Source organism: Nipponia nippon, unplaced genomic scaffold, assembly GCF_047370975.1.
Source record: "Nipponia nippon isolate SJK-2023a ecotype South Korea unplaced genomic scaffold, ASM4737097v1 scaffold_3, whole genome shotgun sequence".
NCBI classification, from domain to species: domain Eukaryota; kingdom Metazoa; phylum Chordata; class Aves; order Pelecaniformes; family Threskiornithidae; genus Nipponia; species Nipponia nippon.
In genome coordinates this window covers 32,564,268-32,590,541 of record NW_028262347.1, presented here as the reverse complement: position 1 = coordinate 32,590,541, position 26,274 = coordinate 32,564,268, and the positions used below count along the sequence as shown (strand labels likewise).

The 26,274-nt window shown below is 38.8% G+C and overlaps 1 protein-coding gene across 1 annotated transcript in view; it reads right to left on the bottom strand.

Moving 5' to 3' along the window:
- The window catches only part of CNTN1 (contactin 1), a 270,079-nt gene that overhangs the window by 86,547 nt on the left and 157,258 nt on the right, over positions 1-26,274 (bottom strand). Inside the window, exon 3 of the mRNA XM_087766507.1 lies at positions 14,480-14,609. Within this exon, the coding sequence (XP_087622633.1) occupies positions 14,480-14,591 (112 nt within the window). The 5' untranslated portion in view covers positions 14,592-14,609. The remainder of the gene's footprint in view (positions 1-14,479; positions 14,610-26,274) is intronic.

Below are 26,274 nucleotides of genomic sequence, written 5' to 3'. Positions count from 1 at the left end.
AATGGCCTGTAGCAGCAAATAGCCGTATCCTATGCAGCTGACTCCTTCCACCTTAGGACTCAAATGATGTTACAGACCACTTAGGCATCTCATGGCATGCATTTTAAATGCTGCCAGCACTATTCATTATACTGAGTGAACGTCTGTTTCTCACACCTACTGAGTATGCTTTATAATGGCGCTTCTGCTGCAATCTATTATGAATCTGGTTTCAGATGTCTGGCTGAGCAGAAAAAGACGTGCAGAGTGCATGTCAGGTGTGCCCACCAATAAACCTTTCATTCTCAGTCATAAGGTGAGTGTGGACCAGTGATATGTAAGCAGCGTGGGGGAGAAAAGAGCAGAGAAAGGGTCTGTGAAAAGATCAGCAAGAAATGTTCACACTTTAAGTGAAGTACTATGCCTGTTTGACTAAGTTTGGAGAGTGAGGAAGGGCAGACTAAGAGTAGAAGGAAAAAAGATCAGTTGAATGAAGTTGTACCTACAAGAAAAAGAGGAGAAGTAAAAGTAGGGAAAAGAAGGAAATTGGATGCATTAGATAAACTGAGGATGAGAAGAAAAGCACATTTCATCTGTTCTGGTCCTGCTTTAGACAAGACGATGGACTTCATGACCTCTCAAACACCCTTACTGCCCTATTTTCTGGGTACATTTCTTGTGATTTGTATTAATTGGAGCAAAAGCTATAATCTAATTCTGATTATTTGAGGCATTCTGCAGTGAATTCTGCAAATGAGATTCAGATTTTTCAACAGTGTTAAAATGTATTAGGAAGCCTTTGCAAAGGTCAAGAGAATCTCTACACGGCTCATGAGATCATGGCTCCTCTGTAAGAACCGATGCTGCTGGAAGGTGGCCCTGTCACCCCTACTCCAAACGATACTCTCCAAGTGGGCAGTGCCACTCTCCCTCTAGGCATTTTTGCAACACCTCTCATGCTTGCCTGACTTCTTAGGTAGCTGCTAAAGCTAAAGAGAGTGGAAACCTATTCACTTCCAGCTTTCTGGGTTAGATTTCTGCTGGTTTAGTGAGGTGAATTTGTTCACTGATGAAGACCTGTGCCAGTGCAGAGGGTGGAACAAGAGCAGGGGTACAAGCTTCCACCTTTTGAGTGGAAAAAAGATGTCTTATTAACTGCACCATCTGAAAGAACCTCTGCCTAATTAAGACAGACATATCTGAAAGCCTTACCACTACTTGCAGATAAGCTACCAAATTATATTAGTACACCTTTATGTCCCTGCACAAGCCTGGGAGAGATCATAATATAAAATATCCAACACATTCAGAGAAGAGATATCAAAAGGATGTCTGAAAATAACAATCAGAAACCACCTGAGGCAGTCATTCTCAAGTCATCTCAAGAAATGTCATCAGAAGAGGGAAAAGAAAGGCACAATGAAAAGGCTTATTCGGTGCATCCTAACTCTGTATACATTTAATTCAGGAAATGTCCAGCTTTTCCATATAAATCTATTTTTAAAAAATGAACTAGCTTTCAAATGACTTAATTTTGTATGGTAAACACTACTGTAAGAACACAGAGACAAACAGTTTTTCCAGCCCATATATAGTCCTATTGTATTACTTTGGTGATAAAAAGAAAAATTTAGAACAAATCAGTAGCTGATCATCCTTGTATCAATCCTGCATGGATCTCCCTTCACCTCACATCTTTCTATGTCCTAACCATTTGCCCACTCCAATGGTCTTGCAGCTTCTATGCTCCCTGCTCCTGGTTCTCTCTCTCATGTCCATCTCCAATTTGATAAGGATATTATGCTTATCTATAAATATACAGGTAATTCAAAACTTTTCAATATAGCCACCATATAGATCTACTTCTTGTGTCCTATTTCCAAAAGCCTAATCACTGTCTGTTATTGTTAGAGAGCATATTTCATTAGTTCAGTATTTATTTTCATAATATAATTCTATATAAATGTATTAATTCTATGTATTGCTGTAGCTACACTGACACTTATTTACTCATGTCAGGTAAATTTGGCATAAGCTTAACAACACAGAAGCCAATTCTGACTTAATTTTTGAAAGATGAATGACTTCAGCAAAGCTGCCCTTGATGTAAATCACTGTAACATTGTTAGGAAGAAGGGAAGGGACTGATTTACCAAAGCTAAATGCAGTTCTTGTATATTAAAAATACCCTGAATTAACCAAGTAACTCTGCAGCTTAGCTTACAGGTCTTCCTTCAAAAACACATCTAGGGAAACACTGTTCATTACACTAGAGGTTTTTTTTAAATGTCTTTTATATGCGCTTGCTGCAGATAGGAAAAAGGTTGAGTATGGATAGAGAGAGTATGGTCACTTGGTCAGTTTGGGATTTGAGGATCAGGAGCCTGAGATGTGGAGAAGATACATGGTAACAGCATCCCAGGGATGAAGCCTGGGACACTGTAAAAAAGGGAGGATGCAGGTGTTAGGCTGTTTTGTGGGAATGGCAAAGTGATCTTGAGCTGCTTGGACATTATCGTAATGAAAAGAAATAGATATATCTAGGCAGAGGAGATGACATAACTAGAAAACTGCTTGGGATACAGCTGGGAAGGGAATCAGAGGACCTGAAACAGAGGAAAAGGAAACTTCATGTGGTATAAGTGAGGTGCCAGAAAAATACTGTCCAGTGTAGACATTGTAATACATGACTTTTTGGCAGAAATGTGGACAGGGTTAGGGGAAAAGTGAAGGAAATTTTCACCATCTAGGAAAGGGTGAGCAGCACTTAGCCGCACACGAACACACGCACACAGAGCTCAGCTTCTCTCTTCCCAGCTTCCTTCCCATCCAGTCCTGTTAAACAATGTTTGAAAAACCCTACTCTGAACAAATACTCTGTTTTAATACCTGCATGACTGTATTAGTTGTTCAGAAAATTCCTTATCATCTGCTTTTTCTTGGTTTGGTGTTACCCTCATCGTGACAACATGCTTTTGCCAAATTTCTAATTATCTAGACTTTTCATGTCCAGGTCCCAGCCTGTCCAAGACCTGATGCAAGACATAAGTACTCCTAATATTCAGGGCAACAAGTGTTCCATTTTTTCACTTTTGATTTTCCCAAATACATGAATTTGAATCCTTTTAAATACAGGAAATGACCTGCTATTTTTTTTTATTGTAAAAATCACTAAAAAGGGTGACTGATTACCTGGTATTTCTCCCTACCTGATCTTGGTAGATCCTATCTATTATACCAAATCATCTCAAAAGGTGTCTTCTTGACTGATTGTAAAAACCCTCCAATGAGGGTTGACCCTCTGCTCCGCTCTGGTGAGACCCCACCTGCAGTACTGCGTCCAGCTCTGGGGTCCTCAGCACAGGAAGGACATGGACCTGTTGGAGCAGGTCCAGAGGAGGGCCACAAAAATGAGCAGAGGGATGGAGCACCTCTCCTATGAGGAAAGGCTGAGAGTTGGGGCTGTTCAGCCTGGAGAAGAGAAGACTCCAGGGAGACCTTATTGCAGCCTTTCAGTACTTAAAGGGGGCTTATAACAAAGATGGGGACAGACTTTTTAGTAGGGCCTGTAGCAACAGGACAAAGGGGAATGGTTTTAAGCTAAAGGAGGGTAGAATCAGGCTAGATAAAAGGAAGAAATTTTTTACGATGAGGGTGGTGAAACACTGGAACAGGTTGCCCAGAGAGGTGGTAGATGCCCCATCCCTGGAACAAACTACATATTTTCAACTTCCCTTTCTGGTTGTCCTCACACACACAGCAGTTCCCTTAATTATAAGCAGCTTTACTTCATGACATTACCCTTAATCTATGAGTAAAATCAATTTTCAAAATAAATTAGATGCATGTAAGGACTGAACTAGCTGATAATAAAATAAATAGACTTGTCTGAAAGTGATTTGGATTACTGGTGTTGAAACAAGCAACAGAGGAACTGGGCTCTGAGCATCTTGTGGTATTTTACCTGCCTCTTGTGTCGTTCCTCTTGTTAGTAAGAAATAATGAAGAAAAAATTACACCAATAGTATTTGCACACAACCACTCATCTTGCTCTTGATGTGCAATAAATAAATATAAACATAAATATAATATTTACATTCTACCTAGTATTAAGCAACTATGGCAACCTGTTACTACCATAGACAATATAAAATCTTGAACTCAAAACATCAGTTTCAGTGGGTTAGAGTGCTGAGCAAATAATTCCTCTGTTGCGAGACAGCAATAATTCCTCTGTTGCTTGTTTCAACACCAGTCATCCAAATCACTTTCAGACAAGTCTATTTATTTTATCATCAGCTAATTCAGTCCTTACATGCATCTAATTTATTTTGAAAATTGATTTTACTCATAGATTAAGGATAATGTCATGAAGTAAAGCTGCTTATAATTAAGGGAACTGCTGTGTGTGAGGACAACCAGAAAGGGAAATTGAAAATACGTAGTTTGTTAAAGACTTTGTGAAATTTTTAGTTCATAGGAAAAGACAGCAGTTCTTAGGCTTATTTTTTCCAATATGGAAAATTAAATAAAACCTAATTGTTTACTTTTGTCTTACTCATTCTCAGCTGCAGATTGCACATAGTGTGTATGTTTTTAGAGGTTGCTTTATAATATGTGGGGCAAATCATGGAACATAGAATGCTTTAAAAGGCTTTTCTCATAGAAAACCTGGGCTTGCAGCACTCCAGTATCCCAAACCTTAATAAGATGACACAGAGGAGATAAAGTTCAATAAGTGAAGTGATAGCAAGAATAGTAATTCCTTCTTTCTTCTTTCTTTCGACTAAGTCTACTCACTTGTGTACTGTAAATTCGAAGTGAGACTCTTGTCATTAAGTGTGGGATTTATCTCACGTAATCTTAAAACTCAGGGATTTTGTCCAAACTGGTCATATGGGCTTTCTTTAGAGGGGTCAGACAAGCATTTCCAGCAGGTAATTTGGATATCCTGTTCTCTCTTCATCAACTACAGAGAAAGTGAAAACCTGTATCACATACTTAACCCTTAGATGGTTAAAATAAAGCATGATGAATCTTCCCATAAGAGAGTCTGGATTTACCTGACTGCAGCTGTGCAACACGACCTGGAGTCTCTCAGCTGAGCCCACTAGCCAAAGCCTGCTCCTGGCACTGAACCCAGATCCCAAGCCTCCTCCTGGAGCTGAATCTTCTGAGGTAGCTGTAGCACCATCACTAGCAACAACAGGAATGCTAATGGCAATTTATCTCTCATTTCTTCAATTGTTAAGACTCAGGAGGGAGGGTACAATGATGGCACAGCCCACTCCCACAACTGATGAGGGACCTATTATTACATACTTGGTTTTATTTGTTTTGCAGCAGCATCTAGAAACCACTGTGGAAGGTCAGGGAGCACATGGTCAGGCAGTACTAAGAAAACAATCCTTGCCCTAAAGAAATTATTATTCCACTCCAGTGCAGCACCAGAAATGCAGCTGCACTTTCTGCTTCTTACTTGTTCTGCAGGGCTCAGACACCCAAAGAACACGGAGAATGTCAAGCATGAAGAGACACTATTGTCCTTACATCCTCACGTATCCAAAGATAACAGTGTACCTGCTCCTTCTTAGCCAAAATTGAACATCCTCTAGTGGACATCATAGAAATATACTTTTTTTTCTACAAATCTTATGCAGAAATGTATTGAAATAGTGATTTTATTGATATATATAGGAACCTAATTTCCACGATATCAGATAAATCATCAGTTCCTTTTCCAAACTTTCCAAACATTTTATGGATGCAATACCTCTACATATCATTTACTGCCAGCACAGATACTGCATTTGGATCTATAAATAATAAATCTCAAAGTGTAGGTTTAATCTATGAAGTTCCTGGGGATGAAACTACTCTCTCTTTGGGTATCTGCCTTCATGGGACTGTAAAGTCTGGAGAGATTTCCTAAATCCATTTATGAAGCAGAGTTTAGTGCTCAGATTAAATATGACATTAGATATGACAAATGGGTATGCGTGAAGCTGAAGACAGCTCATGAGTTCAGCAATTTTTTATTTTATAATAGAGCCAAGAAAACGGTAATCCCAGGCAGCTGGCACATTGTGGCTGAAGTAAGCCATCTTACTCATGCTGTAGTACTTCATTTAACAGAGTCAGACTCATCACCACCACCAATTTTTAATGACTATTTCTAGGTTCAGTCATGACCTTCTCTTTTTTCTATCTGTTTACACTCGGATAGCTTCAGAGAGTTAGGAACTTCCTGGATTGGCACCAACGAGGTGAAAATTGGCTGCTGAGAACTGGCCACTGGTGCATTGTTTTCCAGGACACCAGGCTAAAGGAGCAAGTTGCAGCACAGCAAACCCAGCTGTACAGTACATTTCCTCTGACTTCAGTTGCTACTTTCAGCGCTGGGAATCATAAGGCTGATAGGTATCACACAGGCAGGGAACACACACTAAGGAAAGAGCTGATGATTTTAATCAGGACTTCTGTATCACATGGCAGAAAATTTGGAAAAGGGGAAAAAAAGACCACAATGTTGACTGGTAGATGCAGCTACTAATAATTATACATTACTTCACAGCTAACATTTAACAACCAACCTAAATCAAATATATCTATTTTCTTCTGCTTATGGACAGTTGCCACAAGTACACAGGGAGTTACTTTATACCTGATTTGAGATGTCATTTTGTAGGGAACCTGAAATGGATCATTCCTGCAATTTATTTAATTAAATTATTTGTACAGACTGCTACTTGTCTTTTCAATATACTCATTCTCACATTTTGCATAATCAATTCTTTATCTAATTGAATACATAAAAGTAGAAGAAAACAGAAAATTCCCAAAGGGAATAGTATACTGTAATTTTACTGTTAATCTTTTGTAACGATGTCTCTCAAAGACAGGTCACTAAACTATCTTAGGACACTTGCACATCATTCTGTCTTCATATGGCTAGTATGAGAATAAGCAAAAATGTTATAAATTAACATTTATTCTCACTTTCTAATTTGATATACTGATTTCAAGCATGTCTTCATTTTCTACATTCTTTACAAGATAGACCTTTTCATGTTGGCTTATAGGCTAGTTACAATCTATATTTCATGCAGGATCTGTGGAATATTCTTCACTTAGGAGTAAAAATAATCTTTTAACTTCTTCCTTATTTACAAAGTTATTAATGCTTTATCAATTTTTTAAAAAGTTATATATTTCAATATTTCAATCAAAAATGGTGGATATACAGTTATGTGGCAATTCATTGGGGAAGTAGATTTAATCGGAAGTCAAATGTAATATCAAGTCACTTCACTTGAATGATTCACACACTGAATCACGTGCAAGAGATTTTTAATGGATGTCCATACGTATATTTGCCTTATTTGTTCTAAAGTGTCTTTAATCTCACTAAATCCTTAAATTAAAACACCAAAAAAATAGAGAAATAATTGAATCTTAATAAGGGAAACAGCTGACTAAGCAAAACGGAACAAGTGTTCCAATACTTAGGGCACTCAGGCTTCTAGAAGGGCTCCCAGATCCAGCACCATTTAAAAGGTGCTTTACTCAGGAGGAGAAACTTGCACGTGTCAAATAGAACAACATTAGTGTGTAAGGCACCATATGCAAAAGAAACTAACAGAGGAAATGATGATGGATATTAATGAAATACAGTGAAGGCCTGGCAGTAAAACATGTGGGGCTATATTGCCTACGAATTTATATGTTCAGAAACTACAATGGATGTATCCTAAGGTCCTAATCCTGCAAACACTTCTGTACATGCATTCAATTCCATAGTAACAAAATCCCAAGCTCCAAGAGCAGAAGACCAAACCTCCATATACGAGAAGGGAGTGCTGAAAAATAAAGGGAGAAAGATTTGAATGCTCTTCAAGGCCTACAGATTGCATACTTTAACAAACAAATTACCATTTTGCTTTAAAAAAGAAAATGCAAATCAGTATGAATTTTCCTTTCAGAATGTCTGTGCATAAACCAATTCATTTTGAAGATAATTTTAAGAAGGTTAGCAGTAGTGTTTTGATGGATAAACACCTAATAATTCCACCATAATGAAAATATATTTTCAACAAAAGATGGTAACAGTTTTACTAAGGGATGGCTACAAGAGCTTCTGCTGGAAATATGAAGATCTTTAACTTCATCTTTAAGAAGGGTAAAATGGTAATACTGTTTGCTGAAAGCAAATAATAATGAGACATCATTGATTTAAGTTCATTAAAGGCCTCTCATATTCTTTCAGGAACTCAATCCATCATAAAATTTAAGGAAATAAGTTGAGCCAAATCAACAAGCTTATTTATGAATGCGATGTTAAGCATATGTTCAAGTCCTCTGCTAGGTAAGAATCAACTAGATTCTAAAAACACCACAAATTGTGACGTGAATATCAATAGCAAATCACAGTGAAAAGTCTTCCAAAGGTCAATGTCAGAAGAAGCTAAAACAGGTGGGAAACCTTAAGATCCCATCACTCCCACTGCACACCAATACAGTATTATTTTAATTAGCATCTTTATTTTTCTAATGAGCCTTCTCTTTCCGTTCCTGCTTCCTGTACACCTCTCTATTTCCCTGGCATTTAACATTGCCAAAGGTGGCTGCTCGAGACAGTCATTTGGTATCACTCTCATCAGTATTGATCTAACCGACATTGTTGTATCCTGTTACATATTTTCACATGAGCGAGGGACAAAGATCTGTTGACACAGTGGATGGCTAGATTAACCTTGAATGCTAATGGATGCTGAACAGAACAGCCATAGACTCATTCATGATCTTAACTATCACTAAGTCATCAGGCTCCATATCAGCATCGCAAGCCTAGAAACCATTTGATATTCAGAAGTAGATCTCACACTGTTTTCAATATGTCACAGAAATGAGGACCTACTAGTATCTGAGAAGCCCATGCTCAGAAACAAGATGGTCTAGGAGTAAGCCAAAATACCTCTACCAGGCTTACAGGAAGGTAAACAAGGCACTTCCAGGTTTCTGAGCATTATGATCACAAAACACATTATGATTATGTATTTACAAATGTCAGACACTCTGCAGTAGCATGAAATGGTCTTCTAAGACCCAAGCAGGGACATAGCAGACAAGGTAAACAGATATTAAGTATATTCACCCACTTTGTATTTTAGAAGAAAATGCATATCTCTCTCTAGCAATTGTGAATAATGCCATATGTTGTGGTAAAAAGCTTTAAATAATGTAGATTCTGGCCCTCAGTTCATAACATGTATTTTTGAACCTAATGTTCCGGAGCAAATCCAAGCTATATATAATTTAAGGTTTGAGGGTTGGATTTTTTTTTTTACTTCTCTCATAATCAAGTGGGAAAAGTTGCACGTGGCATTCATGGGAAGCTTATGCTTATGTGCTGAAGCAGTAACGTGTTCATGTCCACAAAACTCATGATGTAGAATTTCGTGGTCTATAAAGATATACAGATAAAGGTCTATATTCCATCATCCTGAGGGAGAAGAGGTACCAGTGTAAGCCAGCAAGATGCTAAAGGGACATCAGATTCCAAGAACCAGTCAGCACTCAAACAGAAAAAGTAACCGCTCAAGCAGTCCCACTTCATATTATACGAGAGGGTTAGATTGTCTTTGGGAAGGCTGCCTTTACTTTTCTGGACTGAAAAGAGCAGGAGAACGACTCCTATCTCATATGTGCCAGTGAAGTCCTTGAAGGGCCACATAGCTAATTATGTAGTTTATCCTTTACAGCAAGTTTCAAGTAAGAAAAGCTCCAGCCCTTGGCAGAGCAAGTTTCTCCACTTATGCATAAGAATGACAGGGTACAGTTTGCTTGTCTTCTCAGACTGCCAAGAGGAATGCCAACCAATACGTATTATAGTACTTTTAAACATACCCGTATTTGCCTATCAGATACTTAAATCATTTAGGTGATTCTTCCTTAAAAACACAAGCGCTTCTGCAAAAGTCACTTAAGAGACTAACATGTTGATCTCATGGGAAAGCCAGTGCTCAGCAATTAGGGATGAAGGTAAAGTGCTGTAGCTACTCTGCACAATCTCCCCACACAAGCCTTCCAAGTGCACATGAAATACCAGCAACATACTCAGAAATTCAGCATGCTGTCTAATTGCATCCTCATGTACATGTCTAAGTAACTGCCCTGCACTGAGAAGCCCTGTGTATTACTGGCTTTCTGGCTTTACCAGCTTTCACTGAAGCTTGGGGTCCTAGTGATTTTTGAAAATAAGGCATTAGGTTCCCTAAACAGCAGAAGCGCTTTTGACATTTTTCATCAAAAATGGACTACCAGCTCATTTTGCACAAACCAAAATAGTCGCTAGAGTGACAAGTTGCCTTTTGAGGCCTGATCTGACCCAAACTCAGGTACTGCCTGGCTCTGCATTATGAAATCCCAAGCTAAAAAGTAGAACAGTTTGGTTAGAAATATAATTTTGGACGAACACAGTAACATTTTTTGCTATTGATTCCTCTTAGAGCCAAATGTAATCAAGTATTCATTAAGCACAATAAAATATAGGGTCTTTGCAGCTTTTAATTAGCCTTTTGGAGAAAGAAACAAAACAAGCCTGTTGCTGAAACAGACTCTGAATTCTTTTGGTGCAAGGTTATTATGCCGAGAGAAGATACACTTTGGTTCATTGATTTATATGGGATGTGCTAGATGAAAGAAAAGTCTAAAATTAAGACTTAGCAATAGGATATGAATTTAACAGGAAGCCAAAGGCAACTTAGAAGTATGTGGGCGAGAGCCCAGATGTCAGGGGAAAGAGGAGAAGAGTCAAATATTACCAGTAATAAGCATGAAATAACTTTTTTGGCAGTGGACTGACAATCATCACAGTGTTCCCTGAGGAGTGATTTGCTGCTCTCATTTGCCTTGCACTGCTCAAAGTGTACTCTGAAAAGCAACTGTTACTATAACTGTCTGTTCTATCAGCAAGTGAAAGACCAAATTACTTACGGCTTTTTCATCAATTTATATCTGCAAGACTACATTTCAAGCACTAATTTACCTGGAAAATAAATATTGCTCCTGTCTCATTGCAGAAGATGATCCCTGCCTAAGCTTCCGATGCACTGATTCGTGTAATGTCTCCTTCCCTTCAGTCAAGTAAGTGCACATTCCCCACTGATGGGAAATGGCTGGTCATTGTAACAATTCCCAACTTCTGCCTTTGATGACCACAAACTAGAACTGGCTAAAAGTCAGGGGTTTTATTCCAAGGCAAACTCCGAATTTCTAAAAAATATGTACGTCAGTTTGAGAAAAAAATCTTTTTTATTTCCTGCAGCAGGAAAAAGACCTATTTGAAAACGGGTAAAAATCCTTAGCTTACAGAGTGTCACAATAACTGTCACCCTTTTGGGCCAAATTCTGAACATTTCAAGTCAGCACAGCTTTTAGGTTTTCAGCTTCCTAGCTCCTTGTTTCCCAAATACTTCTAGCAGGTAATTCTGGAAGCTCTCAAAATTCAATCAAAAGCATGAATTCTCAATACTTTTAGGCTTGTTGGCTGATAACTTTGAACTTCGGACAGGCCACAGGGTGAGACATCTCAAAGGACATTGACCCTGGAAGCTATCAGTTTCCTGGCTCCAAAGCAGTTAATATAGTAGGTCTGTTTAGGAGCCATGGGTTGCAAAAACCATGACTGATGGCTCCAGAGTCATGGATTGGTTTGCCCAAAGGCAACTTACATGGTAGAACCACCTAGAAACGTGGGTCCAGCACCACAGGAGGCAAGGTGAGCCAAATATACTTCCAAAGAAACCCCATGTTTTGTTAAAAAGTGCTAAAGCAACTTTTTAATATCCTGCTTTCAACATCTGCTCCCAGCTAACTTGTCTCTTCACTCTAGTCCTTGGTCCGTCTTGTTATTGAAATGAGACCTCATTATCTTTACTCAGAAACCACCCCTGATTCCCACATTCTCTGTTACTGTTGGCATTGCCAGCATTCCCCTTGATAGCATCATGTGTGCAAGAACGACTCTTAAAACTTGACCTGATCACCCTAGTTGTGTTCCTTCTTTCTCTACAGTATCTATCCTTCACTTTTTAACCATATTGGGAACACTCCTGAGCAACCCCTTATATTTCACTTTAGTTACTGCAGCTATGTATTTTCTGATTTCTATGACATTTTCATTTCCAAGAAATACATTGAAATGGAAAATTTGCTAAGACTAACTGCCAGCAGCTCTAGCACTCATTTGAAATTAGAAACCCTCCAGCAAGATTCAAGTGCTGGGGCAGAACAAAGACTGCAACATGAGATTTATATAATCCAGAAGTGCGCCCTAATCTCTAGATGACAGAAGCAGACTTTCTCTCAACTCAAATGGATATTTAATTATTTATGCAAAGTAGAGCAGGTTCGAGAGCAGTGAGTGTGTGCTACTCAGCCTTGCAATAATACACCAGAAATAACAAACTGCCTCTGATTGTATGAGACTACAAATCTTCCACATTGGAGGATGGTGCCATATCTTTAGAGATGGTGGTAGGTCTTATCTTTGGCTTTTGATGAAAAATACAAGCAAGTCCTGGATTTATTGCATAACAGAAGATAAGTTAGGCAGTTTCTCTGAACTGGGAACAGCACTACTAGAACCTCGCCCCATTCAAAACCCTTCACACCAATGTCTCCTATTCTTCTTACAGGAATCATCGCCTAACATAGCCAATTACAGTCAAGTGAAAGATTAAACTAACATTGCTATGAATATATCAATGCATACTCCAACCGCATGCAATATCATCACACCCATCTTTGTTCTTCCTATGTCATTTACTCATGACACTCACAGCACACAATCTTCTCATGTCATTCCAAGGCACCTGCCATGAGGTGCATTCTGGTGACAAGATTTCTGGCTTCTGGGCATAACTGCAATGTGCATAATACACAAGAAGTAGCATTAATCATCTGGCCTTTTCCATTAAGAAATCAACTGCACATTTGTTCTCAGTGATTGACTCAACTTTTTTATCAACCAATGTCCAGCACTTGCTTGGATACTGCAGCTGACAATTTTGTTTGCTGTCACCATGTTCAGAGTGAAATCACATGTGTAACATTACTGATGGTAGTTGAGAGCCTTTTTTCAGGAAAAGCCCAGTAGTAATTTAAAGTGATTAATTTTAATTTTTAATTTTGGTGCTACCACCAACCCTCATATCTTAACAAAGAAAACACCCTTGAAACACATAATAAATACATTGTACGCATGAGATCAAAACACTTTAAAGGTCTTGATTTTTATTACCTATCAGTATATCCTCTAGAAAACTCAGACATGGAATAAATAGCTAAGTTCAAACCCTTCATAAAATAAAATAGTGTTCTCACTAAACCAAAAAGCACTCCTGTGAGCTACGGAGTAATTTCGTAAAGGCAACGAGCCTACATCACAGTATTAATCAGATTTTTTGATTCAATAATACAAACAATATGATCTCATGATAGTGAAATCAAGGCAATGTCTGAAATGGTAGGACAGATTAAGCAAGACTATGAACAGCCTGTTTCAGTTAGGGACTCATTAATAAAAGAACCCAGAGAAAAACAGGAATATTTTATGAAATGCAGTAGAACTAGCTTTATGAGTAACTTTCTCCTCAAAGTAGGGTAAGATCTACAGCCTACCTTGAAAATAACCAAATTGTCCTTCCCTTATGTCTGTACATAAGCAAAATGTTTTCTTTCTTGAGAACAGCTCACTTATGCTGGCAATCTAATTCCTGATAGCAACTAAAAAACAGCATTAATTTAAATTGGCATAGAAGTCTGAAACAGGCTTTAAAAATTTCAAAGTTGTTCAGAACAGTTGGAACAGTAACTAGATTTTAATTCTGAATTTTTACTTTCCAAAGAGCCCTTCCATCTCTTAGAACTGAAGCAAAATTTCAGGTACAAACATCTCTAACATTTCAGATATTAGAAATATGACTCCTGAAAGTTTTAATGTTCATGGTCCCATCTCTCTTTATGAAAAGTTTTCCCATATGTAATTTCAAATTAAAGTCAGTATACGCAGCATTGCCCCAGTGTATTATGAAAACTACCACTATATTGTGCTGGTAGGATGCTGATTTTATGGATTTTACATGGTGTCTATATAATATAATTTTGTGTGTAGTGCTTCTTCATGTGGGCACATTCCCATTCTTCTCATCGTGTTGATCATCTGTGCACAAATAGATGGTTGGTATATTTTTATAATCTAAAGAAATAATTAAAGTAGACAAAACCAAATTTAAAGTCCAGATCTGTATTTTCTCAAGCTTTTAATTATGGTGTCCACTGTAGTTAAGTACGTTTCCTTATAGCTTCATCATTCACATTAAGTAACTCATTGTATCTGCACAAATAAATTAAAGCCATACAAATAGCATAACTGACCTTGAAATGCATAAAACTGACAACAGTTAGTTAAATGAATTAACATGGGAGGTCATCTTACCTGCCAGGCAGAAGATGAAACAGGGTGTAATAAGATGATAGATGAAGAGCCACATGGTTATCTTCTGTTCAGTGATTATCCCAAAAGGAATTGTGCCTTGCAACACCAGCATTCAGAGAGCTAAAAATACCTGATTAGAGAGAAAGAAAAAGGAGTGAATAATTCTGATATAAGGCTTTATCTCATATCACATTTCACTTGCCATATTATCTATCTAAACTGAATACTTCACAGTTAATACAGGATAGAATCTTTTGAATAATAAATGCATTATCAAATTTGCTGGATCAAATTTGTGATCTCTTTTATTCGGAGAGCACACTGCTTAAGAGTACTCAGATCTTCCAGTGACAGTAAGTAATATGGTAAATGTTAATACTGAACATCCTCTTTTAGACTCATCTTCCTAAACCAAAATTTCTTAAGCCAGATGCTCTCTCTGTGAACACTTCACATTATAAGAAATATTAAAATATTACAGTTTGCAATAAAATGAGGAAAGTCCAGATTCTATCCTCCTTCATCTCAGTAAATAGTACATTACAGTTAATGATTTCAAAATCTGTAAAAAGAAAATTACAGTGAAACCGAAGTACATGAATCTCTTTCAGGATTCATTTATTTTGTCTAGTATATCATTCCTTTTAAACCTGTAACATACAATTCGTGATCCTCTGGAAAGGCGGTATTAATTTTTATGAGTTTCCTTTGAAATGTTGAATATAATCATTATTGCAATGTTGTATTTGAAGTCTTCTCTTTTCCCTATGGAAGAAACTCTGCCTGTATATATACTAAAATGAAGCTAAAGAAACATGCAGCTTCTTTTGAATATTTTAAAATTTTAGATACCATTTTCCAGAATACTTTACTTCTATAACATTTTTTACTTCTTTCAATCAGGATATTTTGCTAGCTTTTTCTTTCTGCTTGGTGGCTGTTATCTATTTCTTTAGGGCAATGCGTCATCATGTTTGCAGTGTGCAATCTTCCATTTTGTTTAATGGATTTCTTGCTATGAATATATAAATGCATCCTTTACATCCATCACACCTTGTTCATACTTCTTCTCTTGATTGGTTCTGCTGTAGCACTGGTGTAAGTTACGACCTTCACACAAAGCAAGGCTTCCAGCTTATCACTGACAGAATATTGTTGTATCTCAGGTGCATGCCGATATTATTCATTCCTCTCAGTATATTCTTTTTGTTACTATTCCATTATTAAATATGCTTATACATACTTGAATACCCTTCAGTAACATGCATCCTAGGACGTGTTGCATGCTAATATGGCATTGTCACTTTTTGCAAGATGTAATCTTGATGCTAATGTTTTCCGGCCTCCCATGCCAAGTACTGATGACTCCGATAGTGGCTTCTACCTTTTACCAAGACTCTTGCTCTTTCCAGGTCAAAATTTTTACTAAATTGTTCTCTTTTTCCAAAATCCAAATTTTTTAGATCTTGTTTTGACATTGACCTGTTTCCCACCTCCAACACCAAGAAACGGGCAGTTATGAATTTCACAGCACATGTACAAACAAACCTGACTCCCTAAGTATGCTTGGGATAAATGCTGCTCTGATTAACAGAGAGCCTCTGGTTTGACTTGCTGCCGGACAGGCCTGTCTCAGTGTGTGTGTCTCATGTCTCTCCTCGAGGTGGCTAGGAACACAGCTCGGCCATTGGGGCCTTACACTTGTCCCCTCCTCCTCAGAATAACACTGAGACGACGTTTATCTGAACATGCCTCAGATAGATAGTGAGCTTTCCTTAGAAGAGAGTTTCATGGGGTGTTTTATTAAACTCATAGTGTAGGAAAACAGCAAGAAATATCACAAGAGAATCTATTTGGCTCAGAAATTACAGAAGCTGTTGCACCTCACATTTTTCCTTTTTTTTTGGAGATGAAATCTTTAACAAACAGCTCAAAACTGTATTAGTTGCCATGACCCTAAAATTATGGCTGTTACATGAAAAGAGTGCTCATCAAAACACATGCAAGAGCTAAACAGCGATCCCCAGAACTGAGATTTATTTAGAAATATTCCCTGGAAAAAGGCTGCTATGTTGGCAACAAATGCATATGCTTACTGTAGCTGGATCCAAGGGGAAGAATTTACTAAACATCTTTAGCCTCCTGCTTCTGTTGGCACTAAAGTTTCTTCAGACCCTGTTACACAAAGGATATTCACAACTATTTCAGGCATCTACCTTAAATGACACTACTGTGTCTATACGATTCCTCCAAAAGACAGTGGTAGGCTACATCAACAAATGACTTTGTATACTTTTCCAGGAAACATATCTTGGCTATGAAGCTTCTTGTGTTATGACACTGCCTCGCCTAGAACATTTATTTCCAAATGACATGAGTTAAATTGCACGGTTACGCTGAAATAATGCACATAATTAAACAGCAATGAAACAGGAACTCTGTTGGGAACAACAGTAATTACACAGTAACTCATGGTGATAATAACTGTGTTCAAATGTATTGATAGATGAAACTGTTAAGAGTAAACCTGTGTTCTCTCTCTGACATTACAGGCACTGCAGGCAGATGATCCCTCCTCCCTCTCTTTTGCAGAATCTAGGTTTGATTTGGGAAAGTTACCTTGTCCTCTAGCTGTCCAAAAATGCCTTTCTGTTAGATCAGTAAAAAATGGTTTGAACAGTGGTTCAAATTACAGTAAATAAAAATTGTGTCAGTAAATGCTATAAATACTTCATTTTATTCAGATACAAAAATATCCACCCTTCCAGGATTAAAATCCTTTCCTTGCTCTCACTTCTTCAGATGAGTGGGTTCTGTATACATAGCACATCCATCCCTCCTGATTTATCTCAGCTGGTGGACGAGAAGTGAGGCTGCTTCACGTTGCTCTGCTGCATTTTGGCAGAACTGCCTGCTACGAGATGAGACAGCAAGCAGGTTATCATCTGTATGTCTGAAGCAGTACGGCTGTGCATGATGTTACCACCCAGCTGCCCAAGGGTGAGTCCAGGCTTATTTGAGGCAGCAGCACTGGCGCTGGAGGCAGCACCATGGGCTGCAATGCTCACGCGGCATTATCTACTGCCTCTTTTGCTTTACAGCTCTCACCCTTTTTTCTTCGCAGAGTGAGAAGGATATTGTTGCCTAAGTAAAAACCATTCTCGAACAAAAGAACAGTCATTAGTACGACTCACTTTTCTCCTCTGTAAAAGCAGAGAGTGATTGCGTGCCTGGATGTACTCCTTTTAGTCTGCACAGTATACTACCCTTCTTTTCTCACAGCAAAGAATCATAATTTTAGCAAACGAGTATGACATTTTTAAAATATGTAATAAAACGAGCAGGCATTTAACTGCAACTGTGTCAACTTTAATTACTATCTAATGCTCATTAACACATTTAGGTCCCTTTTGACTGTTCAGTTTCCCAAAAGAGCCAGTCACCACTACAGGGCCTTTGCCTTGCTAGATTCAAGAAAACTTCTGGTGAGCTGTCTGGAGTGCAGCCCTCCCAAAGGAGGTGGGGGAAAACTGGGATGTTGGCTGCTGAATAGGAAGCACGTTCCATTTTGAACACAGGGACCTCCCAGAACACTTGCAGTGTCTTGTGATGCTTCATTAGGATGAGAGGTGTTCCCAGGACACAAGGGCAGACCTACCTCTCTCTGCACTACCCAATTGTAAGGATTCTTTAATCTCTCAAAATGCACTTTAGGAAAATGTCTACATTTTTTTCCATTTTCTGTGTGGCTTTTTTCAGGTCTTCACCACACACTTCAGCATTCATTAAGGAGAAAAAGACACTTGTTTTACAGCTATGAAAACAGCCAGTGTTTTCCATTACTTCCCTACTTAATCCAAACATGTAGATAACATCATCACTTTGCAAGGACATAAAGCATTCATAATGTAGACACAAAAAGACATTACAAAGAACAGGTAATAGAAGTCAGTTGCATAAAGATCATAAGATCAAGAGTGGTGCAAATAGGCTACATAATCTACTCGATTTGAAATCAAGGACTGGGAACAGACAAGTGAAAGCGAAGCAACAGTGAGGGACGTTAAAGGCGTGAAGAGGAAGCAAAGAAACAGAACTCAGTGTTACAGAGGGGAGGGATGTCATGTGGGACATGTACATGATGTGTGGGAGGATGGAAGCAATAAACCGACCCAAAAGGGCAGTCAGAGAGAAGGGCAGAGAGGGAAAGCAATGGAGATGGGGATGTAGGTAGACGAAGGTACATGAGGATTAGCAGTCGCCTCTGTCAGTAAATCTCAACGTTTACCATGGCAAGATCTTCCCTGTCCCTCCCTCGCTGAGGCTTTCAGCGTGGGAGCAGTGTGATCACTGCATCAGCCCCCAACATCTGCTCAGGGCTCCTCTCAGGAACCCCAAGTGCTGAACAGGCAGAGAAGGAGCAAAGGAAAGCATTTAGGAGCTCTGGCTTGGTACACTTAGCTAGGAGAGGTAAATCAAGTTGCTTGTTACGATTCTCATTTCCTGGTATATTATGATAATTATACACATTCAAGTTTTAGAATTGGTAGAGATTCCGACCAAATTAGACTATAAATAGATACAACAATCTAGAAGAAATCTCTGGTTCTCCACCCTTTTTCAAAACATGAATACATATAATTGCAATAATTCACTAGCAAATTAACACAGTGGCACGTCAGAACCAAAGCCTTTTAGGAGCCACACAATAGTTGAACTTAATCAGTGTTTTGTATTTGTTTTTACTTCAGGCTCTTTTAGTGATTTTAGTAAGCATCTAATTGCTCATTATCTTGATATTCTTATAAAAGTTGGCATTTTTTGCTGTGATAACTAACTCCTCATAAATCTTATTAGTTGCTCAGTATTTAGAATTACCAAGAAACTTTTGAATTTAACAAAAATAATGATGTACATTGCGTATTATTTATTGTATCACCCTTTGTCCTTTTCTACTATTTTTGTCTTTGCATTTAATTTTGCGATCAGTCATTAGAAGGGGCACTACATCTTATTCAAAAGTCTGGCTTCTCAACCGTCACCCACAACCCCTTGATTTACTTCTGAAACCAATACCTTAGCCACTAGTGTTTCGTAGTCTTTTCTATTATCGAAAAGGTGATGACAGTCAAGTTCCTTACCACTGCACAGATTTATCTCATTACAGTGGTCTGGGATTACTGTAAGTAAACTTCCAAGCCAGCCCTGCTCTTATAGCACTGCTGCGTCTACAGAAGATTTTTGATGATAGCTGGCTATCTCTTAGAGTCCAAAAGTGGCTTTAGTTCCCTTCACAAAGGCTTGTAGAAACACTTCGTTTCCTTTTGACCATCTTTGATTTCTATAATTAGACTCTTTGTTTTTGCCAGATTTGTTCAAGTGGAAACGCAAGTTCAAACCCACTGCCCCCAATACTGCCCACTGGTCCAAACAGTCATGCTTCTAATATTTTCCACATTGTCCTACTTAAAGAATGTAGCTACTCTCTCCATTTCACATGAATTAAAGCCAGCTAAGAAAGCCATCAATTTGATGGCCCATAAATAAGATACTCTTCCTGAACAGAATTTACACTTTCAAGCACAACATGCAAAACATAACAACTAACCACCAAGCTGGAGCAAAGAGCAGTCTAATCCCTGCCCCCAATTACTAAAAAAATTTTTTTCTACCGCTTACAGGTGCTAAATAAATAAATACCCCCCCCCCCCCCCCCCCCCCAGGATCAGTTCATTAATATATTTAGACAAGCTAAATGAATAAGTGATTCTATCACTAGTGGACAATTCAACCAACTCTGTATTTTTGCTTAATAAACACTGACTTGGAAACACAAAGAACCAATGTCTCGGAGGTGATGAGGACTCCAGGGTTGTTACAGGGCTTGGCCCAAGTTTCAATGGGAAACCTTAACTTTGGAGTGCAATAAAAAACTTCCATTCTTTTACAAATATTTATAAATTTACTCTTCGTGCCTTCTTTTCCACTTAAAGTCTCATGTTGATAGGCTTAAAAGAACTAACGTCCTGGCATACTGATGATCCGCAATATACTCTGGCTCAGAGTCACCCTTTTTCTCCCCTTCCTGCCCCCTTCTTTGGAAGCTGTGACTTCTCTCCAAGAATCAAGCACCAAAAAGACATTAAATTCCTTCTCTAGATGTGTTTTGAGCCATGCCTTTTGCATTTGAAAGCAATAGTGCCTATTCTACAAAGCAAGAAAACATAGCGCCTATAACAAGAAACAAAAACATCAAATATATTGGCAGAAGATTGTTATAAGACACAGAAGGTACCAGGGATCTGAATGGCAACCTTACTGTTACAAGATGTCTGTTTTCCGTGGCAATTTTCTAATGCATCATTTTTTCAAGTAGGACAACACGCTGATAGTTAATCACACTGTGAATTTAACTCTCCTGCTTCCTTTATATTTACACATCAAAGAATTCAGACCTTGAGAATCAGTAACTTCTTCAGTCAGTTGCTCAGTAGGCACTTTTGCTTTTTTGTTAGGCAATTAAGAAGCCCTATGGGACTTTTCTTTGCTTGCCTGCTACATCATCCGTCCCATTTTCATTTTTTCACTCTTTGTTTTGGCTTTCTGTTATTTTGTCCTCTCAGATAGTTCATGCAACTAATGAGATGTCTTATTTTTCTTACTTGCATCCACAGATTCATTATGACTCAACATTAATTCTTTTCCCTACAAGGGTTTTACAGCAGTCATGCATCTATCTCATCTTGCAGTTAATGAACGACTCTGTAACAAAGGGTCATTTAGTATTGCTATTACAAACATATTTTTTTAGGAAGGTTAGGCATCTTCTAATTTGTGGTAAGATCAACAACTCAGCTTTACTATTAATTATGAATACAGTTTGGTTACTTTTCTTGAGTCATTGAGCTGCAAAAAGGTTTGGTTTTGAAATACCTTTAGATAATGAAGTGTTGCTTAGTGGTACTTAAACATTGTCTTTAATCATCATGTCAGCAGCAAAGGGTCAGGCAGCCAGTCCTCCAAGTCCCTATTCACACCGTTTGCTCCATCAGCAACTGGCTGTTCTTTCTTCTAAGGTAATAAATAAGAAAAAGATCACTTACTGCTGCCGTAACTCACAAGCATTACTCGCACTTTTCTGAAAGCATGCTCTAAGGGCTTTGCTGCTTAAAGATTGCCTGGTAAAAAATTTCAGCAAACAAAAATCAGTAAACCTCCTGCCAAGCACCGAGCATCACGCAGAACAGCATACTACTCTGTTCCTATGCTTACAAGTAGCTTCCCTTTGTGTCTTAAAGCCTAATTAGTTTAACTTTGACTCCAAGATGACCAAACACACACAATGCTCTAAAACCAGCATGAAAAAAAAATCAGCCATGAATACAAATAAATATCCATTATTAAAACTAGGCATTCTTTCATAGAATAGAGAGGATTTTTTGGTTACTTTGGCCAACAGCTTTCAAGGGACAAAAACCATTAACTTCTCCAGTAGAATTAAGTGTATAATTGTTGTTATCTTTTGGAGTTTCAATTTTCTTAAAGTTTTTAAAAGAAAAGAACAGACTACTCAGAACATCATCTTGAAATTAAATCTTAAATAGGTCCATTTCTAAGAAAAAATTCATTTGACGTTTCAGAAAAATGAAACAAGATTGTATGAAAATCTTTATCACACCCTTGGCATTTTCTATCTGATTTTCACGTTTTCTTGAATGTAGTAATACCTTGTTATTCATCAGTAAATGAAGATACGAGAATGAATTGTGTATTCAATAAGTTCATAGCAGATGTACTTATATCCATAAAAATGTAACAGTTTATCCATATAATCTGTAACTCAGGATACCCTATAACATACTTCCTATTGTACAGCCAAAGACAAGCTCAGTGGGAGATTTCATCTTCAAACTGCATGTTTCCTAGCAACTCTCTTTAAATCAGAGTAGCTTTTTTTTAAATTTACATCAATCACTTGGAACTGTTGAGAATGCTTAAAAACATCTCTTTCATCCTGTGAATAAACAGTTCGAAATCAGACTAGCAGCTGCAAAAAGGAGAAAAAAGGAAAATCAATTCAATGTTTACTAGAATTTGCTGGTGGATTTTGGAATAATACGTTATTTGTGCCTTTTGGTTTTAAGCTTACACATTTCAGAATAGCTATTGGTGAGATCCATGGGCATTTTTTACAGGTTTGAGCTGCCATCCACCATTTCAAAGATCCTCTGTGTTTTAAAGACTGCTTTTCAAGGACATTTACTTATGAGCTAGACTTAGTTGCATCCTGAAGGATTTTAAAAGACAAATGATGGTTACTATTGGTTTCATTACCTGCAACTAAAGCATTGTTTCTGTAGTCTTCAAATTTTTTTGGGGAAAAAAAAAAAACCAACATTTTTTGAAAGCTTAGTTTATTGCCTGCTAATTATCAGTTGATACTTTTCATGCACATATTTTCTATCAACCCCAGTATAGCCTCAGAGGCACACAGCATCTACAGAAATTTCTCTTAACACTTAGCCAGCAAGGGGGGACACATGGATGTATACCATCAGAACAGCCTTTAGATGCATCCCTGTGTCAAAACTGCTACACCTGAGAGACATCACATCATCCCATGCTAATCAGAAAGAATATTGATGTCCTGATTGCACTTAAATTAAATGTACATACAGACTGGGGAACGAGAGGCTGGAGAGCAGCCCCGCGGAGAGGGATCTGGTGGTTCTGGGCAACGGCAAGTTGAACATGAGCCAACGGTGTGTCCCAGAAGCCAGGAGGGCCAACCGTGTCCTGGGGTGCATCAAGCACTGCATTGCCAGCCGGTCGAGGGGGGTGACTGTCCCACTCTACCCTGCACTGGTGTGGCCTCATCCCGAGTACTGTGTGCAGCTTTGGTCGCCACAGTACAAAAAGGATACAAAGCTACTAGAGAGTGTCCAGGGGAGAGCCACAAAGATGGTGAAGGGTTTAGAGGGGAAGCCGAACGAGGAGCGGCTGAAGTCACTTGGTCTGTTCAGCCTGGAGGAGAGGAGACTGAGGGGAGACCTCATCGCAGCCTACAGCTTCCTCACGAGGGAAGGAGGAGGGGCAGGCGCTGATCTCTTCTCCCTGGCGACCAATGATAGGACCCGAGGGAACGGCAGGAAGATATGCCGGGGGAGGTTCAGGTTGGATATTAGGAAAAGGTTCTTCACCCAGAGGGTAGTAGAGCACTGGAACAAGCTCCCCTGGGAGGCAGTCATGGCGCCGAGCCTGACAATATTCAAGAAGCATTTGGAAAACACCCTCAGACATATGGTGTGATTTTTGGGGTTGTCCTATGCGGGGACAGGAGTTGGACTCGATGATCCTTTTGGGTCCCTTCCAACTCAGGACATTCTATGGTTCTATGATTCTATGAAATCAAGGTGGATTGGGGAGGAACAAAAGTGGGAAAATGGACAGGTAAGGGGACAAGAGGGCCCAGTTGCGTATCAGCAATGGGTGATCAGTACACTTGTCTGGCCCGATCACCTAAGCATGTCCTGTTTTCTTATTAAATTCCATCTGTGACTAATTTCCTGGGTGAGGGGCTCCCTATTCTGTGTGCATGTGTGTGTACGGACGTGTAAGTGCCACCACTGGGGTGGGACTACGAGCCCAAGGGACCGAGGTACTCGTGGTGGCAGCAACTGGAGAGACCAGAGTGTGTGAGGGGTCTGAGTGGGGGCAATTGGACAAGGGGTCACAGGTCGCAGGGGCCTATGTATCCAGGGTGCCAGCAACTGCAGAAACTGGAGTAGATATGTCTGGTGTGGGTGCGTATGCCAGTGTGTGATCGCCAGCGGACATCAAGCTGGACTAGCCAGCAATTAGGGTAAGAGGCTTGGGAGCAGGTATTGGAGCTGCTGCTGCCGGCAGCTGGGGTCACCTGGGGATCCAGGGCCAGGTCTGGGGCAGCCTGAGTGCCTAAGGCCAACTACTGCAGGGGTCCACATTTATGTACGGACACATGCTTTCCACTAACAGGCTTTCATCTTGATCAGCCAGACAGGATGAGGCTGTTTCTGTTTGCAACTGCTGTTGCTCTCTGTCTGTTGATATATGTGGCCAGCCACATATAGATGTATGCATGCTCTATGTGAGCTGCTGAGTGTCGCTGCTGCTGGTCCTGGGCACAGGGAGCTGCTGCAGCCTCGCCTCTCTCAGGCAACTGGATTTGGCAGCCCCCAAAAAAACAACCAAAAATTTTGGTGAGATGCATCTCACCTTGAATTTCTACAAAGATGTGCAGAATTGGCTCCACGAGTGCACGAGTGTTGTATCTTTGCAATGCAATACATCTGAAAATGCCAGTATTTTATCTTTAATACAATAATGTTTATGCGTACAGAAAGTAGTTTGAAGTATGAGAATTACATTATAAAAAGTATGACTAATCAGTTTAATGACTGAATCCAGAGAACCATTTAAGATCACTTCTAAGCAATTAATAAGTCTATAAATAAAGCCAGAAGAGAGAAGCATTTGATTTGATACATCTAAATCATTCTGCTTTGGTTTTTATTCTTAAGTATCAAGGAGAAAAAAGTTAAATAAAAAACCAAACAGGTATATGAGAGCCAAAGGCCTGATCTACTGAAGTGTCTGCAAATATTTAAGTATAGAATGAACACATACAGCAAAATCACAGGAGGCACTCATCAGTTGGCAGGACTGAAGCCTAGAAAACTGCATTTTAGAGATCTTGTTCCAAGTTTCATATTGTTGTGACAAAAAATACATTTTGATATGTAGATAAATACAGCTTAGGCAAGTCAGCCACAAAAAAAGACATTTCTCTGGAGTTATCAAAGTTGCATTAGTAAGTACTTCCAATCCAATAGACTAATTTCAAATAATTACAAATGTTTTAGTTTATAACTATTCTGTTGAACGTAACATACGAGTGTATTCTTTCACAGATGCTATTTCAGGATGGCATTAAGCCAAGAAATCAAAATAACCTTCTCATTTAGAAGGTGTTGATTGCAAAGTAATGCCATAACATCTTGCAGCAACTCCACCTTCTTCCAAGCAATAAAACAGAGCCCGTTGAACAACTGCCTACAGGTCCTGCACAGCTATTCTGTATTTACTGCATTTCTGATATGGACCTGGAAGCGTTCCCACCAAGGAACACGGTGGTCTCCAAGACAGGGACTTTCCCTGTTTAGGAGCTCCTGACAAAACCGGTATAATAAAAACTGCAGTAAAGTATATCTGAAAGAGATAATCCTTTGTCAAAACGTGCATCCTACTGGTTTTGATTAAATCTCTAATTTGAAAGTATGAGATGTAGTATGTAGTAGTGTTGGGGTTCACGTGCTTACTACTCCTGTTTTTCAGCACTAAAGAGTTCAGATGTTACAATGTCCATTGTCTTTGCTTACTAAAACTCGAACAGACTTTGTGAAGATGTACTGAAATTTTAATATTTTCCCTATGTCCTAAATTTTTCATACTTTGGCCAAAGAGTAATACTTCCTAATTCTTGATGCCAAACTTTTGGGTAAAAGAATAGAATTATTATTATATTTTAATTTTTCAATTAATTTAGGTTTATTTGGGGGTTATATATGACCAGAAGTACTCAACAAACAAGGCTTGTCATTCAAATTGTACTGTTAAGTACTCACACAATATTAACTGTTCTGATTTTTCATTGCCTGGCCCCACAACTAAAGAGTAATATACTCATTATGTAAGGAAAGGGAAAGCACATCATCACCTGCACACATTGTTCTACCCAGTAAAAGCCAAGTAATCAG